General features: G+C 36.4%; 2 protein-coding genes across 3 annotated transcripts; one reads left to right on the top strand and one right to left on the bottom strand.

Annotated features, from left to right (window-relative positions):
• Positions 1–4,151: 4,151 nt before the first annotated feature.
• acta2 (actin alpha 2, smooth muscle) lies at positions 4,152–10,095 on the top strand. Of its 2 annotated transcripts, none has more exons than XM_026276884.1 (9): positions 4,152–4,300; positions 5,571–5,742; positions 6,096–6,224; positions 6,845–6,955; positions 8,073–8,157; positions 8,245–8,406; positions 8,579–8,770; positions 8,863–9,044; positions 9,575–10,095. In XM_026276884.1, the coding sequence occupies exons 2-9, from the start codon at positions 5,614–5,616 to the stop codon at positions 9,716–9,718; spliced, it is 1,134 nt and encodes a 377-aa protein (XP_026132669.1). In that variant the 5' UTR covers positions 4,152–4,300; positions 5,571–5,613; the 3' UTR covers positions 9,719–10,095. The 2 variants fall into 2 exon arrangements, with proteins under 2 accessions (XP_026132669.1, XP_026132670.1); XM_026276885.1 differs by having other exon boundaries at positions 4,202–4,300; positions 5,587–5,742.
• A 619-nt stretch (positions 10,096–10,714) lies between these two features.
• On the bottom strand, positions 10,715–22,989 carry stambpl1 (STAM binding protein-like 1). The gene is made up of 11 exons (XM_026276883.1): positions 22,586–22,989; positions 20,610–20,716; positions 19,499–19,716; positions 19,260–19,335; positions 18,414–18,509; positions 17,996–18,305; positions 17,205–17,329; positions 15,763–15,900; positions 14,498–14,610; positions 12,007–12,106; positions 10,715–11,868 (listed from the first exon to the last, which is right to left on the bottom strand). Exons 2-11 carry the CDS (start codon positions 20,637–20,639, stop codon positions 11,812–11,814), a joined length of 1,263 nt encoding a protein of 420 aa, XP_026132668.1. The 5' UTR covers positions 20,640–20,716; positions 22,586–22,989; the 3' UTR covers positions 10,715–11,811.
• Positions 22,990–24,088: the final 1,099 nt, after the last annotated feature.

The following is a 24,088-nucleotide window of genomic DNA, read 5'->3' as shown; positions in this document are numbered from 1 at the left end:
CTCTGTGTGTGTGTGTGTGTGTATATGTGTGCGTGCGTGCGTGCGTGTGCGTGTAAAATAGTGCGTATACATTCTAAATTAATATAAAATAAAAATATATAGGTTATCAGATTTACGAAGATCTGGAAATCCCAAAGCACGTTACATCGGTCCTCTTTTTAGAGTTTTACACTGAAGGATAAATGGAATGGAGCGCCACGTGGGGACCGTTGTTTGGGTGCTGCCATGTGATGCACGTGACAAAGCGAAACTGTTCTTCAAGTCAGGGTGGTAATCGCCTTTCATCTTTGTTTAACCTGAGGGGGAAATCCATGACGCGTACGCTTTCTATTGACGGTTCCCTTTTCAAAGCGTGATGAAATACTTGGAAACTACATGCCATGTGTACCTAAGTTAGACAAACATCGGCACAAAAAAAGATTTATCAAAGGAATTTTAACATATTTTTAATGAATAGTGGCTATAATTTGTTGATAAGAAAGACCGGTGCTGTATAGGCTTGATCTTTGTGCAACACAAAATAAAATATTTATTTGAAAACTGTATTTTCCAAACGTAAACTTCCATATCGTCATAGGTTGCTAGTTTGTGTACATTATTAAAAAACATTTTCCCGCGATATCTGGTCAGGGCATATTGTCACATTTTATAAATGTAAGCCTATATAAGTTATTATTTACAGTATTCACTGGCTAAAATAATGGTTTTATATTTGTGCTTGCTTTGCTGAATTTCTGGACTGTGCAGTGGCTTTCTTATGAAAACTTACCCCATGTGTGACACCATGCCCCTTTGTTAAAAGATTGGTGTGTGTTCAGTGAATGCTAAAAATACTTTTTGTAACTGTATGTGACATAAAATGTAAAAAAAAAAAATGTTTCATATGTGTATAGACTAAAGTATAAGCAAACAGTTTTCTAGATACACAAAAAGATCAAGTCTGAAAATAATTACCACTAGAGGGCAAAACGGAAATGGATATAGTGAGTGGACATTGATCTTTATGAGTAACTGAAATGTGGTTAAAGAAAATGTATTAGGAGAAGCACGTGTTTACCACTGATTTAATTAACCGCTTGCTTAGACATAGGCTACTTAAAAATAATAATAATAATAATAATAATAAAATATAGGCCCTATATATAAATATATCCTTCTGTCTCTTTCTCCTTTCCTTTAGGTTCTCATTTTATCTGTCTCCTACTTTCAAAGTTTTAAGGAGTTGAATCATCAGTGGGAAGTTTTAAATGAGAGATGGCATAATGAGGACTGTGAAATTAAGGAACACTGATGCACAATATTGGATACAACTATCATAAGACATTCCAGAGCTGCTTGTGAGGAGATGCCTGTTGATGCTAGGTGTCCAATAAGACACAGGCTGGACTCCATTAAGAGCACAGCTGCCATTTTCGGTCAACGCTCATTCCAACCGTGGTTTTGTCCACCGCCCAGTAGCAATCTCTTCTACGTTGCAACTGATAATAATTTAGCTTAGTAGGCCTACATTAAATGAATTTAAAGTATAACCCAAAAACTAACAAACACAAAATGTTCATTTAATTACCACTCATGTTGTTCCAAATATGTAATACTTTCTTTTGTCTTTGTAACATAAAATAAACAATTTAAAGAAAGTTTGAAGTGATTTTGTCTAAACAATCAGTCAAAACAATCCAAAATATCACTAGACTTCACCTAATTTAATTTTATTAACATGAAAAAAAAGACATTCAAAATATGTAATTGAATGTTCCACATAAGACATAAAGTCATACAGCTTTGGAACAACGTAAGGATAAGGTTAATTCATTAATTTTTGGATATATTGTCCCATTGATGTATTTAATTACAGCCTTGGCTTTAAATGCTGATTCATTTAGTGCTGACAAGGTGTGGTTGACTTACTGACGAAGGGGGAAAAACACAATTTTAAGCATTTAAGAAACATAATTGACCCAGTCATCATGGCAAGTACAGTATGTGATATCAAATGTAAAAAAAACAGAAGAAGAAAAAAAACAGCTATTATAATTACTGGTAGTCTGTTGGTAAAGCTGTATGATGCAAAAGTAAAAAAAAAAAAAGATTGTTTTCATGCCAAAATCCAAATACTATATTCACATACTATTCCTTATATTTTGAGTTTGAATCTTACTTCTAAAATAGAATACAAGGTAGTGGGATGGGAGTCGGAAGTGCACCTAAACATGGCAACGAAGATGCAAAGTCTCATTAAGGATATCTACAAATCGCTTTTTACAGGGTGTACAAATATTTATCTTCCTCTGGCCTTTCCCCCATCCAATGGGTTTTCCTCCATATGCACAAGGACAGTGACATTTGTGTACAACATACACTGTATTTCACTGCAGCGGAATGTGCTTGTGTGATTTCCCAGACCACACCTTCAGAGGGGTCATTTCTTCCCTTACATGCCTCTGAGTGCAGTGGACTGCCAAGACTTTTCTTATTTACAGAACAGTTCCTTTTTTGGTACGAGAAGGAGTACAGCTGAAGGGGAAGGGAAAAGCGAGCTCTTTCCTTGAAAGAAAATCTCCTAAAATGAGACAGACGCATTCTGCGAGTTTGTTTACTTGAGAATGATCCCAAATTGATACTGACCAAACCTGCCTAAAGTGAACTGGTGCGACTAGTTGGTTGTGTGTTGCATCACAGGCTGCTTTCCTTTTTCCAGTCATTCAGTTATGTTTTCTATGCATCCGTGTGAACTTTCCATTTAAATGGAACATATTTGCTGACTGTTATTTAATCAGAGGCATTCCATGGAGTTTTTCCATTGTAGGCGTGAGCCAGAATGTCACGTGATCCAAGGGCAGATACTAGAAACTTGGAAAGAAATGAAATAACTGAAAACTGTCATAGTAATTAAGTGTCTTAGAAACGAAACTCCCTTAAAAGCGCTAATGATATAGAGCTTCATGAGTGTATTTTTAGAATTCAGGAGTCAACAGGCAAGGCAACTGGTTGGTTGATTATACGTTGGTTTATACATTGGTTGATTATGTCGTTCTTCATATCTCAGCTTAAATATCTTTGTTGGTCTGGTCTACTAACTAGAACATATCTTATAATTATCTTATTTTTCGCCACCATAATATAGCGTTCAGTACACTGTAAAAAAGAAAAAAAAGAAATAACTCAAAATTGTAAATAAAACAAAGATTATTGGAAGATCACATCGGAATTTCATGTTTAATTTAATGTTACTTGTCATTTTTTGTAATTAATAGCAATTTCCCGGATGAAAATTCTAAGGCTGAAAGAAGATGTTTTTGATGAAACAAAATATAAACACACTATAAAAGAGCTGCTATCATTCTTCAATGAGACTCATGCATTTTGTGTTATTTTTTCTGTCATTAGAAACATCTTTGTTGAAAAAGAAAATCAGATTTCCCTTTTAGCACTGATTGTCATGCTTTAGTTTACTGTAATATGCTCTCATTTTCTTTTACTCAAAATGGGTTTTTGTTGTTTTACACAATCCCACAGAAAATATTTTTTAGAAGGCCTGTTGTCACAGTTGAAGCTTGTCAGTTGGTGCCACACAGAACATTAATGTTACCCTTTTTACATCTAGATATCCCAGCCTTATGTAAAATTAAACAAATGTGCTCATATTGGCCCAAAATGTTTATACAAATTATACACAGTTTTTTAAAAGGGGATTAATACTTTTTAAAATAAAAACAATAATAATTTTTAATAATACTAATAATACATTTTTCAGTGTATGATTTCCAATATCAAGAAGTCTCAGCTTGGCCATCACATGAATAAATTACATTTTAAAATATATTTAAAATAGAGACTTCTTTCTAAAACATTGATCTTTCCCACTGCCAAGTGCTTGTAGTGTGTGACCTAACCCCGCAATGACGTGTTCTAAATTCACTTTGCCATTCTCTCTCTCTCTACAGGTGTGAGCTGTGATATGTGTCTCTGTAGTAGACCAGGGCGCAGCTCTGTGTTTATGTTCCTGCATGGTGAGGTCCCCAAAATTTCCAAGGAGAATAAAGAAAAGTGCCATTGGAATGCCCTAAGTGATTAGGCAGGAGGCCGCCCTGCTGCCGCCCGGATTGGAGTGTTTTCTCCCAGTCATCCCTATAAGGCTGTAGTGGAGTGAGGCTACCGATCTGAGTGCAGCCCAGGCTCCTTGTTTGGGATCTGGGAGGGTGTGGTGAGCAGGGATGGGAACTACATAAGTACACCACAAGCCAGTGAGTGGTACACCATCACCAAGTGACTAAATCCCCCCCGGCCCAGCACTGTCAGGGTAAGTGTCATTCATCTCGCCTCACACCACTCACATCCTCTCTCTTTTTGTCTCTCACTCTCCATCTATTTCTGTCCATCCAGCTTTGTACTTTGCAAGAGTTCCCTGATGCTGATAGACTCAAATGAGGCAGTTGTTTAGAGAAATAATTTCTGCACAAGCGTAAACTGCTGTTATAATGTTTTGAGTGTTGCATGAGAATAGATTCATCTTAATTTAAGTGAATATTATTGTGTTTTCACACTGTGTTTCGAAGGATTTGCACATTGGATTGATTTTCTTTTTGCAGATTTTACCAATCAAAGGATATTACTGAACGTGTTAATGTTTAAGACGAACTAATATGCACATATGTTTCAAAGGAATCTTTATTTTAGCATCTGTATAATGTGATTGTATGATGATGCTGATTGTTGACAGTGAAGGCTTAGAATTTTGGACAAGTGTGGAAGCCTATTTGATTTGTGAGGTTTATGACTAAATATGGTTTTTCTGGACCACTGACCCATCCCCTATTTCCCTCACCCACTCTCTTTTTTCATAAAGTACTGTAGAAAGGCAGGGACAGAGGGAGGAAGAGTTCAAAAAGAAACATGCTTCCCCATTATTTCCAAATTAGGAAGTTTTCCCATGGTGCACTCAGCAAGGGCTGCAGGATGGCCTTAAAGGAGATGTGTGTGTGTGTGTGTGTGTGTGTGCGTGTGTGTGTGTGTGTGTGTGTGTGTGTGTGTGTGTGTGTGTGTGTGTGTGTGTGTGTGTGTGTGTGTGTGTGTGTGTAAACACATTTTCTTTAAGTTTCACTAAAATTTTTATGATAATTAAACCAGTTCTGTTTTTACTTAATGGAAAATTTCCTTTTCAGTTAATGAATGGTACACCTTACATTCTTTGTAGTATTCCTTTTCATTGTTTCAGTGGGTGTGCACACAAACTCCCACATATACACGTGCACAGTTATTGACATATATGACTTACACATACCACTGACTTTTGTTTTTATATTAAGCTAATTATAATGACTATTGACTAATCCTACTCTAAAAGAACATTTTTAGAATAACATGTATTTTATTTGATGTAGTTTTCCAATTTAGGAAAGATCCAAAATGTCTCTAAAAGCGGATTTAGCTTCTTTCTTGGATCCATTTTTTCCCCTATACTGTAGCTAAACATCACACATGCTTTACATGAGCTATTACAGTTCAAGACAAATTGCTCAGCAGTATGTATACAGTATAGTATTAACAATGAACTTTGTTGTATACTATAGTGTTTGTCTCCTGTAGGAGTAAGGAAGGAAATTTGTGCTGAAAATGTGTGACGACGAGGAAAGCACTGCCCTTGTGTGTGACAATGGATCAGGACTGTGTAAGGCAGGCTTCGCCGGGGATGATGCTCCCAGAGCAGTGTTCCCCTCCATTGTGGGTCGTCCCAGACATCAGGTGAGTGTCCCTCAACACACCACTAGGGCACTGCACTCACTCACAGCAAACACCAATGAGTACATTTAAGAAAACAACAACATAAAATGTATTTTAGTTTGTATTCGAGAATAACTATAGCTTAATGTGCACTTACAGTTGAAGTGGGTCACAACTAACATTCATGTTATGCCTTGATCATTTTATGTATTTGACTTGATCTGCTTCCAAATGCTTTGTGGAAAGTTGGACTACAGCCCAGATTGTCTGCATTGTGCAAGATTATACAGATACAATTAACTAGAACTTACTCTTACTTTTCTGGGGGTTGTGTATTGTATGACTGTGTATGACCAGTTTTACTTTTTCCTCAGGGAGTGATGGTGGGAATGGGCCAGAAAGACAGTTACGTTGGCGATGAGGCGCAAAGCAAAAGGGGAATCCTGACCCTCAAGTACCCTATCGAGCATGGCATCATCACAAACTGGGACGACATGGAAAAAGTAAGCAGATTCTATCATCAAGCCAACAGATACCAAACCAAACAATTTGCAAATGAGTGCAAATAAGGAGGGACTGTAAACAGCCTACCAAAAATATCTCTTATATTTCCATGCGCGTGCCTTATTGCATGTCATGCTTACATTTATCCTGTGTGATCTTTCCATAATACTGTACTACATACTGTACTACATTTTCATATTACATAAAATAGTCAGCATTTGCTATAACAGCCCTCGGGGTCTTGAGATTGTGTCATATACACCTTCATCACCTCTTGTCTCGACACATACATTCTTAACACTTATGTCCATCAAAAGCATTTTTCCAAATAACTCCAGCTATTCCCATAAATGAATCAAACTGTGGCAATGTCCCACATTTCATGCCACATGGTGTTATCATTCAACACATGTATTGCAACAGATGGCATTATTCACTGTCTGTCTCTGCCCACACGGGACCTCCTGATTGTGATCTGTTTGTTTAACTGTAATTATGAGAATCAGTTTTCACTCTCTACACATGAACACAAAGTTATTAATTTGCCCATCTATTATACTAATTGTGTATTTTATGTGACGGTGGTTTGTTCATTAATATCCATTGTTATGTTCACCAGATCTGGCATCACTCTTTCTACAACGAGCTCCGTGTGGCTCCAGAGGAGCACCCTACTCTGCTGACAGAAGCCCCTCTCAATCCCAAAGCCAACAGGGAAAAGATGACCCAGGTTTGAGTTGAATTCAAGGTTGATTGAGAAAGCTAATCTGTAGTATATAAAACAGAAAAGCATTTGCTTCAACTCCACCATACCGCCTTTATGACTTTGGAGTCCTGAGATGTTATCAACTACGCTTTCAGTAGTATAACCAGACAAACGGTGAACTATCTTGTGTGTTGTATTTTAGAACAAAAGCCTTTGTCTATACTATACTATACTAAGCAGAAAAAACATACAAATAAACTGGAGTAGCAATAACATTATTTTGCACAATATAAATTACAAAACATCAAACCACAGTAGTAAAGTAGTACAGTAGTAAAAGTGCTCAGTAGTAAAAATAAAAAATAAAGTAGTAGTGGTCAGTAGTAGAAATAAAAACCCACTGGTAGAAGAACATTTCCCCATGGTGGCTTCAAAATGCATATTTGAGTTATATCTACATTTTATTTAGGTTGTAGAATAAAATATCAAAGTCAACACAAGTAATGTCAACCACGGAACTTATTGACCTTATATTTCATTTATAATCAAAGATTTCAACAACAAAAAAAATCCTAGGCAATTCACAAGAGCACAAAATTCAATCGATAGTCACATGATTCTTCAAAAATCCTTGTAATATGCTGATTTGGTGCTCAAGAATTATTTTCTACTTATTATTAATTGTTGAAAATAGATATATATTTTTTTCATGATCAACATTTATTTTAAAGGTAATCTTTTGTATGATCACAAATGTATTTACTTTCTTTCACATTAAAGTATCCTTGATGAATAATATTAATATATTAAAGGGCAGTAGATATTCAGATTACTTCAAACTGATCATCAATAGAATTCATACAGTACGTCATTTGTTTAGGTAAACAGCTACACTAGTTGTGCTTTTTAAGTTACCTTAAAATAACAGCTAATTTTTTTGTAATTTAATTTATTTAATTAATTCATTTATACAGTATATACATAGTGATTGATCTACCGATTTTAAGAGTCAGTCTATTGGCTTTGTCAAAGAGGAGATTAATCAGAAAATAATTATTTTAACCTACTGTTCAGTAAAACCGAAAGTACTTGATTGATTGTTGGTTTTGCTCATAAACACAATGCTGGTCTCACTTTGCAGATCATGTTTGAGACCTTTAACGTCCCAGCCATGTATGTAGCTATCCAAGCAGTGCTCTCCCTCTATGCTTCTGGTCGTACAACAGGTCAGTTCACCTGTCAAACAGGTCATAGCTCACATTTGACTTATACTGCTTCTGCGCATTACCAAGCTCTTTATTCGTGTTGATCAGGCATTGTCCTTGACTCTGGTGATGGTGTCACTCACAACGTGCCCATTTATGAGGGCTACGCTCTTCCGCATGCCATTATGCGTTTGGACTTGGCCGGCCGTGATCTCACTGACTACCTCATGAAGATCCTAACCGAACGAGGCTACTCATTCGTCACCACTGGTGAGTTAAAGAATATATTTATTTTCTTTCAAGCATAAATTTTGTTTTGAAAAGAAATAGCTAAAACAAGAAACAACTGACAGTTTGATAGGGAAAAATAACTTAAAATGTGTTCTTATTAGTATCATGTTTTTCAGTTCAACAAATTACTATTCTTATCTGCCTTGTATAGCTGAAAGAGAAATTGTCAGAGACATCAAAGAGAAGCTGTGCTATGTGGCACTGGATTTTGAGAATGAGATGGCCACTGCAGCCTCTTCCTCCTCACTGGAAAAGAGCTATGAGCTTCCCGATGGACAGGTCATCACCATTGGCAATGAGAGGTTCCGCTGCCCTGAGACACTGTTCCAGCCATCCTTTATCGGTGATATGTCATTCCTCTTTCTTCACTTCTCTTTTTAAATGATAGATTCAGAGCACTATGGTATAAACGCATTGATTTGCATTTATTTTTAGGAATGGAATCTGCTGGCATCCATGAAACCACTTACAACAGCATCATGAAATGCGATATTGATATACGTAAGGACCTGTATGCCAACAACGTGCTGTCTGGTGGTACCACCATGTACCCTGGCATTGCAGACAGGATGCAGAAGGAGATCACTGCTTTGGCCCCCAGCACCATGAAGATCAAGGTCAGCACAGGCAGATTATGTATATCTGATTGGATCATCAATAATAGCTATCACATTTTCTCATCTAACTAAACTTAAAGTCATGTCAGCCTTAATATAGTGCTTTATACAATTAATATTGTTTCAGAGCAGATTTACAGTAATAAAAGTAATAAAAACTAAAAATACTGTTTTACATATGAGACCAATTCAAAAAATTAGTAATCCAATAACTATTAATTATGATGCAAGTTCATTTCAGCTATAAGCAGCTTTACAAGTCACAATGTTGTTATTCAGCTCAATTAATTTCAGCACTGAACTGGTTTAAAAACATTAACTGAAAAATAAAAAACTAATTTCAGCTAGTTGTCAAAAGAAAAACTCAAAAAACGAATTTAAAGTACTAAAATAGCTTAAACTGCATTAAAAAATAAATGAAGATTATATAGACATAACCCTAGAAATTACTAAAAACAGAAAACTAGTTCAAATTATTAACTATATCAACAGTACTAAAACTCTACTGCTTCTACCTTGTATGTACTCAGATCATCGCCCCACCTGAGCGCAAGTACTCAGTATGGATTGGCGGCTCCATCCTGGCTTCCCTCTCCACCTTCCAGCAGATGTGGATAAGCAAGCAGGAGTATGATGAGGCTGGGCCATCCATTGTGCATCGCAAGTGCTTCTAAAGGACACCTCCAACTCCCTCCTGTTCCCCTAATTCTGCTATTGCTTCATAGCCTGTAAACTGTGAACATGCCCGTTACTTCCCTCTATTGTTTTGTCTTTGCACTGCCCACATCTGTTTTGATTTTAATTATGTCATGACAATATAGTGTTATTCTCAATGGGATAAAAAGCTTGATTGTGCTGCCAATATGAAAGATTTGGGAGATTCCTTGGTGTAGTGGGAATCCAGAGATGAGGATAGGGTGTCAAGGAACAGGGCTCATTCTTCTTTTTGTGTTCCAATTCTACGAGGTAACACAACTGCATGTCGGCTTTCAGGCAGTCTGTATGGATATCATATGATAACTAATGAAGGAATAAAGCTCTGCAATAATGACCTGTGTTTCACTTCTTTTGTTTCTGCAACAAATTACACAGCTCAGGAGTAATATTTGCGCTAATGCAAATTAAAACTGATCTAAATTACATTCTAAAAATGTATAATTTTAATAAGCAGATATAATTCTATATACTCGCAGTCACTGTAGTTAAAATTTCTGTATACAGAAGGGTTCTGCTATCATGGAAAATCTGTAAAAATTTTAAATGGTGAATTTCAGGCCTAAAAAACTGATGGAAATGAATACAATGTAAAAGGTAGATCTAGTTAATCTCTATAAAACTTCCCTTTTTTTCTATTTCTATAATCAGCTAAGAATTGTGCTTTGTTTCTATTGGTGTTATCAAAATATATTTAAATGAGAATAAGTTGTTAATTTAACTACGGTTCCCTTTTCTGTCTTTCTTTTTACCAAAAATAAAGGAAAATGAATCATCAACGTATCTTGATGTGAATTTGATTGTTGAAGCATGTGTGCAATCAGTAACCTGATGAATCATGTTAAATGTTTGCTTTTCATTTCATCATACTATATGCATATGCTACCTTGGGAAGATGATGAAATTTCCAACTCTAAATCAGATTAAAAAAAAAAAAAAAAAAACATTGTCATGCATTTGAAAGCAGAGCCGGTTTTCTTTTTATTAAGAAATGCGCTGGAAAAATGTTGCTTGTACAGACACACAAGTCTCATTGTACAGCACAGCACATGTCAGTGGAGCCACTGGCACACAGCCACACACTGAAGAAACAATCCAATGCCACATTGTACAAGAAAAACAAGTCAACACTCTCTGAACTGCAGGAATCAGTTCACAATTTATCATACTGTGAATTTCATCTTACGCTGGTGACAAAAAGTTTTCTTTCCAAACAATAAAAACAGTGGAGACAAAAATCTAATTGTTAAAGTGAGGGAATGTAACCCTGAGATCAGTGAATTCAAGGCCCTCTGGTAATGTCTCTTCTTTCTTTGCTTATTGTTTTGGGAGCTTTCAAGAGTCACTTCCCTTGTTATTAGATCCACATTGGAAAAAAATGCTGAAGTTAGAAATCAAAACAGTCAGCTCACTGGCCAACTTCATATTGCATCATTAGGCTGAAGTTTGAAAAGACAGATATCCTTTAGCCTGAAATTATCTGAACTGTCTGAATATATACAAAGTATAATTATCAACCATCCAACCACAAAAATGATAGTAAAACGTAGTAAGGCTTAGAAATGACACTCGTAGCAATTCATTTTATTTTTGTACCAGCAGCATACACAAAACTAGAAAATTCAGTTAGGTTTAAAAAGAAATTTAACTTCTTCAGTTTATATTGTATTAGAATGAGAACTGCAAGTGATATCACTGGATATCAAAAGGCAAATCTCGCTCTCTCACACAAACACACAACCTGCTTTTAAAATGTACTGAAATTAATTCACATTGTAGCAGCCTCATAGTATACCTTGATAAAGGACGCCACCGTGAGGACAAACACGGCACAACATTTTTTTAAACACCTGGCCACGAACAAAACACAAAACATCATTGGAACATCTCAATAACTTCACCAAACCTGCTCTAAACAAACGGTGTAGCTGAGGGATTCTGTTTCACAGTACCTTTTTGTAAAATAAATAAATACAAAAAAGCCTTCAAGTAAAGAAAGATATAAATATTCTCAATGGTTTGCTGACACTGAAATATATCATCTCTTCCTCTGTCACCTGAGGTCCAGAACTGTCGTTTTCGAGTCCTTCACCACAATGTGCTTGCAAATCTGCAAAAAGAAAAAAACTATGTTTCACTTCTCTAAAGGTTTTTCTATTTTGATATCAACATTCGAGATTACATTTGAAACAGAAGGCACATATAGCTGTTAATTTTCATATTCACTTCAGGAACAGAGGGTTCTTACAGTGAACAGAGGAGGGTCTTTAGAGTGGGGGTGAAAACCTTTCAATCTGCATCCAGCCACTTCTCCCATTCCTGCACTGGTGAGACGGAACACTCCCGTGCTGAAGAAGCAAAATGACACAAATATTGAAAAATCTCAATGATGATAAAAAAATAAAATAAATGTAATAATAATTATATATATATATATATATATATATATATATATATATATATATATATATATATATAATATATATATATATATATATATATATATATATATATACATACATACAGTATTGTTCAAAATAATAGCAGTACAATGTGACTAACCAGAATAATCAAGGTTTTTCGTATATTTTTTATTGCTACGTGGCAAACAAGTTACCAGTAGGTTCAGTAGATTCTCAGAAAACAAATGAGACCCAGCATTCATGATATGCACGCTCTTAAGGCTGTGCAATTGGGCAATTAGTTGAATTAGTTGAAAGGGGTGTGTTCAAAAAAATAGCAGTGTGGCATTCAATCACTGAGGTCATCAATTTTGTGAAGAAACAGGTGTGAATCAGGTGGCCCCTATTTAAGGATGAAGCCAACACTTGTTGAACATGCATTTGAAAGCTGAGGAAAATGGGTCAGTCAAGACATTGTTCAGAAGAACAGCGTACTTTGATTAAAAAGTTGATTAGAGAGGGGAAAACCTATAAAGAGGTGCAAAAAATGATAGGCTGTTCAGCTAAAATGATCTGATGATGAGAGACGTGGAAGAAAATGGAAGACAACCATCAAAATGGATAGAAGAATAACCAGAATGGCAAAGGCTCAGCCAATGATCACCTCCAGGATGATCAAAGACAGTCTGGAGTTACCTGTAAGTACTGTGACAGTTAGAAGACGTCTGTGTGAAGCTAATCTATTTTCAAGAATCCCCCGCAAAGTCCCTCTGTTGAAAAAAAGGCATGTGCAGAAGAGGTTACAATTTGCCAAAGAACACATCAACTGGCCTAAATAGAAATGGAGGAACATTTTGTGGACTGATGAGAGTAAAATTGTTCTTTTTGGGTCCAAGGGCCACAGGCAGTTTGTGAGACGACCCCCAAACTCTGAATTCAAGCCACAGTACACAGTGAAGACAGTGAAGCATGGAGATGCAAGCATCATGATATGGGCATGTTTCTCCTACTATGGTGTTGGGCCTATTTATCGCATACCAGGGATCAAGAATCAGTTTGCATATGTTAAAATACTTGAAGAGGTCATGTTGCCCTATGCTGAAGAGGACATGCCCTTGAAATGGTTGTTTCAACAAGACAATGACCCAAAACACACTAGTAAACGGGCAAAGTCTTGGTTCCAAACCAACAAAATTAATGTTATGGAGTGGCCAGCCCAATCTCCAGACCTTAATCCAATTGAGAACTTGTGGGGTGATATCAAAAATGCTGTTTCTGAAGCAAAACCAAGAAATGTGAATGAATTGTGGAATGTTGTTAAAGAATCATGGAGTGGAATAACAGCTGAGAGGTGCCACAAGTTGGTTGACTCCATGCCACACAGATGTCAAGCAGTTTTAAAAAACTGTGGTCATACAACTAAATATTAGTTTAGTGATTCACAGGATTGCTAAATCCCAGAAAAAAAAAATGTTTGTACAAAATAGTTTTGAGTTTGTACAGTCAAAGGTAGACACTGCTATTTTTTTGAACACACCCCTTTCAACTAATTGCCCAATTGCACAGCCTTAAGAGCGTGCATATCATGAATGCTGGGTCTTGTTTGTTTTCTGACAATCTACTGAACCTACTGGTAACTTGTTTGCCACGTAGCAATAAAAAATATACTAAAAACCTTGATTATTCTGGTTAGTCACATTGTACTGCTATTATTTTGAACAATACTGTACATACATACATACATACATACATACATACATACATACATACATACATACATACATACATACATACATACATACACACACACACACACACACACACACACACACACACACACACACACACACACACACAAATATATATATATACATACATACATACATACATACATACATACATACATACATACACATATATATATATATATATATATATATATATATATATATATATATATATATACACACACACACATATAAATATATATATATATATATATATACACACTCATATATACATACATACATACATATACAGATATATATATATATATATGTATATAATGTTTTGTTTGTTTGTTTTTATTCATAGTCGAATGCGAGTCATTCGTCAAATTGCTTTGCATTGATTCAATGTTTTTAGCAACTAAAATGAAGTGATTCATGGATGTTTAAATGCTAAACAATTGTTAAAAAATCTAATATCTATTGTAAAAAAATTAATACATTTTCATTAATTTGATGTAGCACTTTAGATGCTGAAGATGAAAAAAAAAAAGCCTTTAGGTTCTGTGAACAATGGAAGGTGTGGGAGTTTTGTAAGTGTTATACTCACTCATTGTGTTTAGGTGCACAAACAATAGCGATGGCCTCAGGTAGCATGAGCTGATAAGAGCTGTGTGTGTGCAGATCCACGCTGGAAAGGAAGGCCGTCTGTGTCGGGTGTGTCTATGAGCCAAAAACATAAAGAAATATTAAAATTTACACTATTTCGTAACTCTTAGTTCTCATGCAGCCATGGAATAATTGACCATGAAAAATGTTCACCATCACCTTAGATTGATGCCCCATCATATTTGATTATTCAAATAATAAATCAATACAGTTGGGTACGGAATCAGTTTTTAAATACATGGTTTGCCACTTTATGTACTGTAAGTAGCCTGTTTCTATACATTATTGTTAAAAGGTCTGAAAATATCTCACCATGATTGCATTTATTTGATCTTAAGTATTTATATTGTAATATAATATTATATATATATATATATATATATATATATATATATATATATATATATATATATATATATATATATATATATATATATAAATATATATATATATATATATAGTTAAATATTATCTCAAATTTAAAGTATCATTTTCTATTTGTATGTTTTTTCCTGTGGTGACAAAGCTCAGTGATAAGCATTGCTCCAGTCTTAAGTGTCACATGATCCTTTTGAAATCATTATAACATGCTGATTTGCTGCCAAAAAACATTTCTTATTAACATCAGTTCAAAAGAACAATATTTTTTTTATTAGCTTCAAAGTTTTTGCATTCCATTCAACTGTGTAGATAGAACCTTATTGTTTTTTTTTAATAAAAATCCCATAATGTATACAACATAAAAATATACATAAAGAACATAAACATAAAGTTGTCACAGAATAACAATATGGGAACTCAATTTTGACAAAAATGTCAGATAGAACATAATAATTCCCAAGGGGTGATTTCTTACACATCTTTGCTTAATAAAATAATTCATTTCTTAATAAAAAAAATCTTACTGACCCCAGACATTTGAACGGTAGTTGTATATACACCACTAGCCTACTTTAAAGGTTTCATTTAAAAATGACCTATAAATCAATTTAGCCAAAATATTTACTAAATGAAAACACAAGTGGAATGTGATGTGAACGATGGCTGCTCAAAATCTGTGAAAATCTGTGGCGCTTTCTGCAGGCTTGTATTCTGTGTGGGTCTTAGTCACCAGCAAGCTTTTCACCTGCCAAAGGTGTGAAAAAAAGATGTGCACAACTCTAATTTTAGAAAATACATGACAGCCTGAAAAAGAGAGACACCCACATGGATCCAGCCCAAGGTCAGAAGGTTATGATGGTCCTGGTAACTGAACAGCTCTTCCACATTCTCCATGTCACAGTAGTCAGGGCCAGCAGATTGCTTGGGGACGATCACATGGGTCAGCACAAACTCATTGTGCGTCTGTGGGGGAAAACAAAACTGATTTTAGTTTGTCTATTAATGCACAACATATCAAGAAGTCACAGCATCCCACAATCACGCTAAGCATCCTCTCAAACAAGACAACCTATTCTTTCTATAGAGGAGCTGAGCAACAGCCAGGTGTCGCTAAAGATTTAAAAGGTGTTGCCAAGCTCAAAGTATTTTGAGGGTTAGTCTAACCCAAAAGGGATGAATTCTCAGGATTAATAAACTTGGCTCGCCTGCCACTTTTCTTCTGTTGAAAATGAACTGATCCAGCAAAATTGTCGTTTTCCGTTTCTTAAACAAGACAAAAAAATAAAACCGCTTCTTGTTTCTCTTTATTTCTTTTTAAGTAGAAAATCAAATGACCAAAAGATACACAGGACCAAAGTTACCAAAGTTAGCAACAGTCTCACGCAGGTGCAGCTGTGTGAAAATATGAAAGAAGGCAGTAGAAGGTTTTAGAAATGGAAATTACATGAAATGAAACTGTGGTACATTTTTACTGGTTGATGGAAAATAAGCTAAGGCGCATTCAAAAAATCTAAACATTTTGCATAATAAAGTATTAAGAATTATTAGCAAAGCAGATAAAATAGCTATAAACATTCAGCATTTTGACTCATCCCTTTTCTTAAAAATAGTTTTAAGTCTGAAATGAGAGCTTTATCATTTTATAAACTATTTTTGTCAAAATTAGGTAATGTTAGTTTTAAATTTAGCCAATCAATGTTAATGCTGTTATTTTAGATTTTCACTGTTGTTGCAATTATTAAAAACTTAACATATTTAAAATCATTAAATATTTTTAATGTTAAAACATGGGTCCCTTGGAAAAAAGATTTGAAACCACTGCCCTAGAGTATTGTGGGACAGACAGTTAAAGCGTTCAAAGTGATGAAAGTGTACAAAGGGGAAAAACGCTCAACCTCAGACAAATCAGAGATGAAAAATGCTTGGGAGGAAGGCAGTTTCTGCAAGATTAAGATGGTTTGCAGGTGGTTGGTGAATAAGACATTGAAATTCTATGTAATTCTCGTGAATAGTCTCACTTGTGAAAGTATGAGGAAGTCCACATCCACTCCTAATATTTACAATGATTGTGCAACACTGAAGCTCCAAGTTTTACAGTGAATGAGAAAGCAGCATATAACTAGCCAAAAAATAAGCAAAATCGATATTTAACCCTCCCCACACAATATTTACTCTCACTCCAGGAAAGAATTAGGAAAATCAGCAAGTTCATGAACAAAAGAAATATCCACCCACAAAGAGGAGGTGTGCTCCAGCTGAGGCCTTACCAGTTTTCCACAGAGAACTCCACACGTCTCAATTCCTCTCGCTGTGTTACTGTCAGCCAGAAGAAGGAACCTGTAAGTCAAGTCTCGTGGGATTAAAACCCGCCTCAGGCCTTCAACACGCTGATCTAGAAGCACACAAGGACACAATGTAGTACTGCTAATAGCACAAGTAAAAGATAATGTACAGTGAGACAGGTAATGCAAAATAAACACCTTAAGGGTCATTAGAAGCTTTCTAGCATTCGGAAGGGGTGTATTTTGCGATAACAACTGTCTGACTGTACATGATCCTATTTATTAAGGTTACCCTACAAACCATTTTATTCAGCCATGGTGCATTAAATTGATCAAAGGTGACAATAAAGACATATACAACAGCAAACGACTTTAAATAAATCGTCATTTTGAACTTTCTATCCATCAAAGCATCCGGAAAAAAAAAAAATCACCAAATCAGCCTATTAGAATTCATTTAAGTAAAGGTTTGCAATCACATGAATAGATGACATTTTAAAACATGACCAGTCAATAATATTACTGTTTTAATGTACTTTGATCAAATTAATGCAGCCTTGTGAGCTATAAATTCTAGATAAATAAGATAAATAAGATCAATTCTTTTAAAAAACATCTACCCCAAACTTTTAAATGGCAGTTTAAATACATGAACATTAATTATTTTATTATATAAGAATATATACCTAGCAATATGCAGTTTAATATTGAAAACTGTGTAATAAATTACAAAAAAATTATTAACAGGCAAATTTGAGCTAGATGAGGACACTCACTTTGTACAGCTGCTAAGGTGGCTGCCGGTTTGGTGATGGGGGCCGCCGGGTTGTTACGATTGGGGTCAAGGCGCACATGGTTTCTCGTGGTCTGGGATAAACAGGACCCGTCAGTTTGTTCAGGCACTTTGGGGACAGCCTCATCCCTGCGACTGGCCAGCTCTTGTCTACGCAGTTGGTCCTCGAAGTAGCGGAACTGCTCGGACTCGATTTGCATCTTCCGGAGCTGTGCTACACGTTGTCGTTCTTCCTCCAGAAGAGACATCTTCTGCAGTCGTTCACTACACATGTCTACAGCCATGGCTTGAGTCTGCAAAAATATTCACACATCATGACTAATATTCACAATAATAATATAAAAAATTGATTAACAGGTAATTTCATCAGCAGTGAATGAGAAGTAATCTGTCGAATGTACCTGACTCTTCAGATATTCACTGTGTTCTTTGTTGTATTTTTCATGGAGAAGTCTCTTCAATTGGTCCTTTCGTGGAAAGGCCACTTCTTGCAATTTCTGAACATAATGAACAGATAATGGGACAAACATTAGGGATTGTGTTCCAGAGAGCGAGTACCAGATCAATATGCGCTAAAGCTTTCAGGGACCTAATGATTTTTTTAAAAGCTCAGAATAGAGATACTTAAACCAATTACTCATCTTTTTCTTTCATTCAGGGACCATCAGCAGACATTAAGATCATTAGGTTAAAGACCCCAGGAAATAAAAAGTGGCTTTTAGCCAGTTTCTGTTTTTACAGTATATGCTAGTTGATGAAACTTAAACAGATATTCAGCAAAATGTAGACTATTTTACCTCCAAAACTATCAAAAAAATATTTATAACTAGCAAATCATGGTTAATGACTATTAGTTTGAAAAAAAGGACACATTCTTTGATAGGTCACATCCTAACTTTTTTATTTTTTTCAAAACACACTGCCACAGAACAATGCACCAAAATTCATTAAAACATCCATATAAAAAAAATAATACTGTTTTAATTAGACCTATTTTATTGTGTCTCATAAACAATGATTGAAGAAGAACCCTTAGGGAGAACCTTTTGACTGAAGGCAGTTTCATGTCCCTATGCAGAAATGAAAGCAGAACATGTGCCCACATAAGGCAAACCCACAATGTGAGCAGCTGGGAGCCAGACGAGTCCTCTAGCCAAGGTAATTGAGCACGATGCTAATCAGATTTACAGTGGGCTGAGCGCCACAGGGCTCCATCAGTTTCTATGAGTAACATGCCAGGGGCTTACCTTCATTATTACTTGCTTCTCGGGGACGTTGCACTGCTGATAGTCCCGGTGACTGGGGAGTTTCTCAACAAATAAACTGCACAGGAGTGAAATGGGAAAATAAAGTTGAGGACTGATTACCATGGATTAGAAAATACATTTTATGACAGTTCTGAAGAAAAAACTACTATGGGCCAAGATGCTGGGATAGATTTCAGCATCCAGTAGTGATATTAAATAAAATAAATAATAAAACATACGTGATGAACTTGTTGTAGAGGACAAAGGCATTCTCCAGACTTCCCTCCTCTAGATAAACAGCTGCCATGCGCTCCATCTCTACGCCAGAGCGGAAGTAGCGTCGCGGGGCGATGTCTTCATTTATTTCAATGTTATAGCCCATTTTGCTGAGCGCCCGCACACGTTCTACCGCTGGCAGAGTAACGTCAGTGTGATCTGGCTCGGCCGCTAACTTCTTCTGCAAACGGAGAGGACAACAAAAACCATGAGAATACAGAGCAGTGGCATACAAGGAAGCCTTTGTAAACCATGTTGGCGCAAGAAATACTATCGCCTTTAAAGACATAAAGCAATGTTTGTTTGGACAATTGAGCCCTCTATTCTAAATACTTTTTTTTTGCAGTTTGCAGATATTTTTCTAGATTTCTGACAGGCGTCAATCTGATGAGCTATGTTCAAGCTCTGCCATCTAAGATTGCTCTAGATAGGCAAACTAAACTAGGATCGGTCCCCATACGCCAGTGACACAGAACATTTGGTCCCAAAGAATTCACAGGCCTCCGATAAACACAACATAAGCTCTGTTCATAACCCAGCATGAGCGAACCGGAACACCCAGCAGCACCCACGCCGAGTTCGCTTCCAGCTCTCATACTAATGACTAAACAGAGCCTCTGTTTTAGGGTCACTGAAAAGAGTGGGCGTCTTATCAACATGCAGCAGGACATTGATGGACGCCAACGAGGGACTGGCGAGCTGTTAAACTTGTCGGACATGACAGCTTGCTTTACTTTCGAACAGTACGGGCACAGAAATCGGCAAATGTTGTTGTGGAGCCACATTAAAAGTCTCTGCATGATTGTTGGAAAATAGGATTCTGGGTGGGCAGAATAAGAAGCCTATGTTTGATCACACATTCACAGGGAGGGGATGCGAGGTGTGAAGGGGGCTGCATCCGTTCCTTCCCTCTCACCCACTCCAGGATGGAGGGATCTGAATGATGGAGCAGCTGCAATGGGAATACTAATGGCAGTGAGTCAGAGGAAGCCATTCTGTCCTTGCGACCCATCTCCGAGTAATATCAGCTGTCCCCCACCACCCTCCTCCTCCTCCTCCCACAACGCCACTCACCAGTGTGCTGAAACTGAAACCCTGGTCCATGATGAGTTCACAATGTTGATTGGCAGGCTTCGATCCTCCCTATGCATCCATCTGTCATCTCCCAAGACGATTCCGAGCTGAGGAGCAAAGAAACATCATATCTGGCATTACAGCAGTGGTATTAAGAGGTCACTCGGTCGATACATTCTTTGTTTTCAGTTCATCAACACTAGCTTTGGCTACAGCTCCATGCTGTAGAATTCCTAGCATATTCTTCCTAATCTATTAACACAGTTACCGTGGCCTGTACATTTCCATGGGGAATATCGAATATAATTCACCATCTCAGTACAAATAACATGGTTATTCGTTCCAGAATCTGTGCTACAGTTGCTATGACAGCTTGTTACCATGCAGCAAAATATGGTGACTCATGGATATCTTCAGCTGTGAAAAAAATCCTTGGTGAGCATTTTCATTTTGCACAAAGCTGGGTACATATTGGACTGCTTCTTTCTCTTTTAGTCTTTGAAGGTAGAGTACAGCAAATTGCAAATTAACAAATAGAAAAATATCATCACCATAGAAGAAATTGTTCTGATTAACAATGTCATGGCAACTTAAAGTAGCACTGTTAAAATAAGAGAGCAGTGTAAAGGAGATTTAACATTGAGCAATCTCTGACCATTAGGGTCTTGCATAATGTCAATTTGCATTTGATTAGAAATGCAATTAGAAATTAGACCAAAATAGCAAAACATTTATTAGAAAAATACAAATAATAGTATGTTTTATAGACTTTCTAGACTGTTTTTAGTTTATACAGTAAAAACACAAGTATTTTCAAGGAAGGATGAGCGGTTCTTCCAACATATTTTAAGAGCCAAGTGAATCAAACCACAGTCCACATCTGCAAGCATGCTAGGTAAAAATTCAATCTCTATGATATGGTCTTAAAAATCTAACAATTAAATTATTAAATGGTTACTCCACCCCGAAATGAAACTTTTGTCATTAATACCTTACATCCATGTCGTTCCAAACCCTTAAAAGCTTTGTCCGTCTTCAGAACACAATTTAAGATATCTTGGATGAAAACGGGAGGCTTGTGACTGTCCAATTGACTGCCAAATAAATTGCACTGTCAAGGTCCAGAAAAGTATGAAAGACATCGTCAGAAAGTCCATCTGCCATCAGTGGTTCAATCTGAATTTTACAAAAATAATGACTTTATACAACAATTTGTCTCTTCTGTGTCTCTCCACATTGTGTTGAATAAAGTCGCTATTTTTGTTTTCTTCAAATACAAAAAGTATTCTCGTCGCTTCATAACCTTACGGTTGAAGCACTGATGCCAGATAGACTTTTTTGGTAATGCTTTTCATACTTTTCTGGACCTTGACAGTATAATTTACTTGGCAGTCGATGGGACAGTCACAAATTTTTGGATACAAAATGTCTTAAATAGTAAACAAAGCTTTTACTTCTCTTTAACATAATGATGCAAAAGTTTATGAAAAACTCATTCCTGCTCACCACATGATTCAGGCTCTAATATATTGTATAATTATTAGTAATTAAACAGTGAATACTATAGGTAGAAGTAATATTACACGAGAGAACCTTTTTTTATACTTTCCAATCTCCTCTGATTCATGACTTGTAACTTCTGTTTTCTCTCTCACTATAAACTTATGATACAAATTTATTTTATATGATGAACATCTAAAGTGCTCAAAATTGGAGCTCCTCCAATAAACAATCAATACCAGACGGCAAGACAAAATCCTACAGCACAAATAGTATTTTTTTTATCAGTAAACACTGGTAAACCAGTCACAATAATCAGGTCAGTGATATATTTCCAACCTGACAAGATTGCAACAATTTCGATATAAACATAAAATTGTAAAAAATAAAATAAATAAATAAACAAAGCCAGTAATGATCACAGGTCTAAATAAAGACCACAAAAATTTAATGTATAAATACAATAAAATCCTCACCTGTAGGTGAAGAGCTGCTGTGATCCCATGCTCCACATTCCTACAATCGTCACATGTGGCACATGCTAGAATTCAGTTCGAAAACAGGCAACTCGCGTAAATAAAAGAGCAGCTGTTTTTATTATTGTCTAAAACTCTCGGTCTTTTGCTTTTGTGCCTCATGGAAGCTTTGTTGTTTTGGCATGGATGTGCGCGCAAGGCTAAAATGGCTGATTGCTGTCTTTCAGAGCGAATAGCCCTGCGATGTCAGATGGTTCGCCCGGAGCTCTGCGAGTCAGAAGAATGCTGCTTTAGCAGCGGTGCTTTCTGGCTGTGTCTCAAAACCTTACCAGCAGCCTATCTAGTCAGCATCCGGATTCTTCTCTGATGCCCAAACCATGTGGTCTATAGTTCACTAGATTTAAGTCGACATCCAAGGGGGGGCGGGGGGGGGGGATGTGACTGTCTGTAAAGGTAGATGTATATCGTGACATTTCAAAGCCTTTTACTTGTAGACACTCTCAGGCATTAAATTATTCTCAAGCATCGACCAGTTAAAGAGTCCATAATTCACATTCTAAAGACACTGTGGCCTAACACGTTTTACTTGAGTTGTTTGCATTTATTTTGTGAAATGTTACGCCTCATAAATAACTAGATTGTTTGTATATTTTCATCCACCAGATGGGGCAAAACTCCTACATCTGCCTAGCAGGACTGATTCTATATATAAAACAAAGAAAATCTCTTAAAATATTATACATGGGCCACGTCTAAACCAAAGCCCGTCTTTGCAAAAGTTAAAGTAAAAGTATTATTCTTTTATTTCTTTGAAAGTTTCAAGGAGTAGATTGTTTCTAAAATAGTAGCCTAATATTTCCTGCATATTACAATATTTTATGGCCGCCTCGCTTAATTTAGTCCTTGTTAAAATCTTCTTAGGCACCCATCAGAGCGACTGAGCGCTGTAATTGAGAGAGACAAATGGACCACAAAACCAGTTATAAGCGTAGATTTTTTTTAACTTTGAGATGTATACTTCTTCCATTTGTGCGTGGTTTGTTAGAACAATCTGAGATACATACAGTACAGACCAAACGTTTGGACACACCTTCTCATTCAAAGAGTTTTCTTTATTTTCATGACTATGAAAATTGTAGATTCACACTGAAGGCATCAAAACTATGAATTACCACATGTGGAATTATACATGGAATTATATACATAACAAAAAAGTGTGAAACAACTGAAAATATGTCATATTCTAGGTTCTTCAAATTAGCCACCTTTTGCTTTGATTACTGCTTTGCACACTCTTGGCATTCTCTTGATGAGCTTCAAGAGGTAGTCACCTGAAATGGTCTTCCAACAGTCTTGAAGGAGTTCCCCGAGAGATGCTTAGCACTTGTTGGCCCTTTTGCCTTCTGTCTGTGGTCCAGCTCACCCCTAAACCATCTCGATTGGGTTCAGGTCCGGTGACTGTGGAGGCCAGGTCATCTGGCACAGCACCCCATCACTCTCCTT

This window comes from Carassius auratus, chromosome 12 (assembly GCF_003368295.1).
Source record: "Carassius auratus strain Wakin chromosome 12, ASM336829v1, whole genome shotgun sequence".
NCBI classification, from domain to species: domain Eukaryota; kingdom Metazoa; phylum Chordata; class Actinopteri; order Cypriniformes; family Cyprinidae; genus Carassius; species Carassius auratus.
This window is presented reverse-complemented; position numbering and strand designations above follow the sequence as displayed.

Bases quoted from the DNA above. Each gene is read 5' to 3' on its own strand.
- acta2 (XM_026276884.1), top strand. From the start codon at position 5,614: ATGTGTGACGACGAGGAAAGCACTGCCCTTGTGTGTGACAATGGATCA. The intron at 5,743-6,095 runs GTGAGTGTCCCT...CTTTTTCCTCAG, and splicing joins TGGGTCGTCCCAGACATCAG to GGAGTGATGGTGGGAATGGG. The intron at 6,225-6,844 runs GTAAGCAGATTC...TATGTTCACCAG, and splicing joins ACTGGGACGACATGGAAAAA to ATCTGGCATCACTCTTTCTA.
- stambpl1 (XM_026276883.1), bottom strand. From the start codon at position 20,639: ATGGACCAGGGTTTCAGTTTCAGCACACTG. The intron at 19,336-19,498 runs GTATGTTTTATT...ACTCCTGTGCAG, and splicing joins CTCTACAACAAGTTCATCAC to TTTATTTGTTGAGAAACTCC. The intron at 17,330-17,995 runs GTGAGTGTCCTC...GTGTGCTTCTAG, and splicing joins CACCTTAGCAGCTGTACAAA to ATCAGCGTGTTGAAGGCCTG.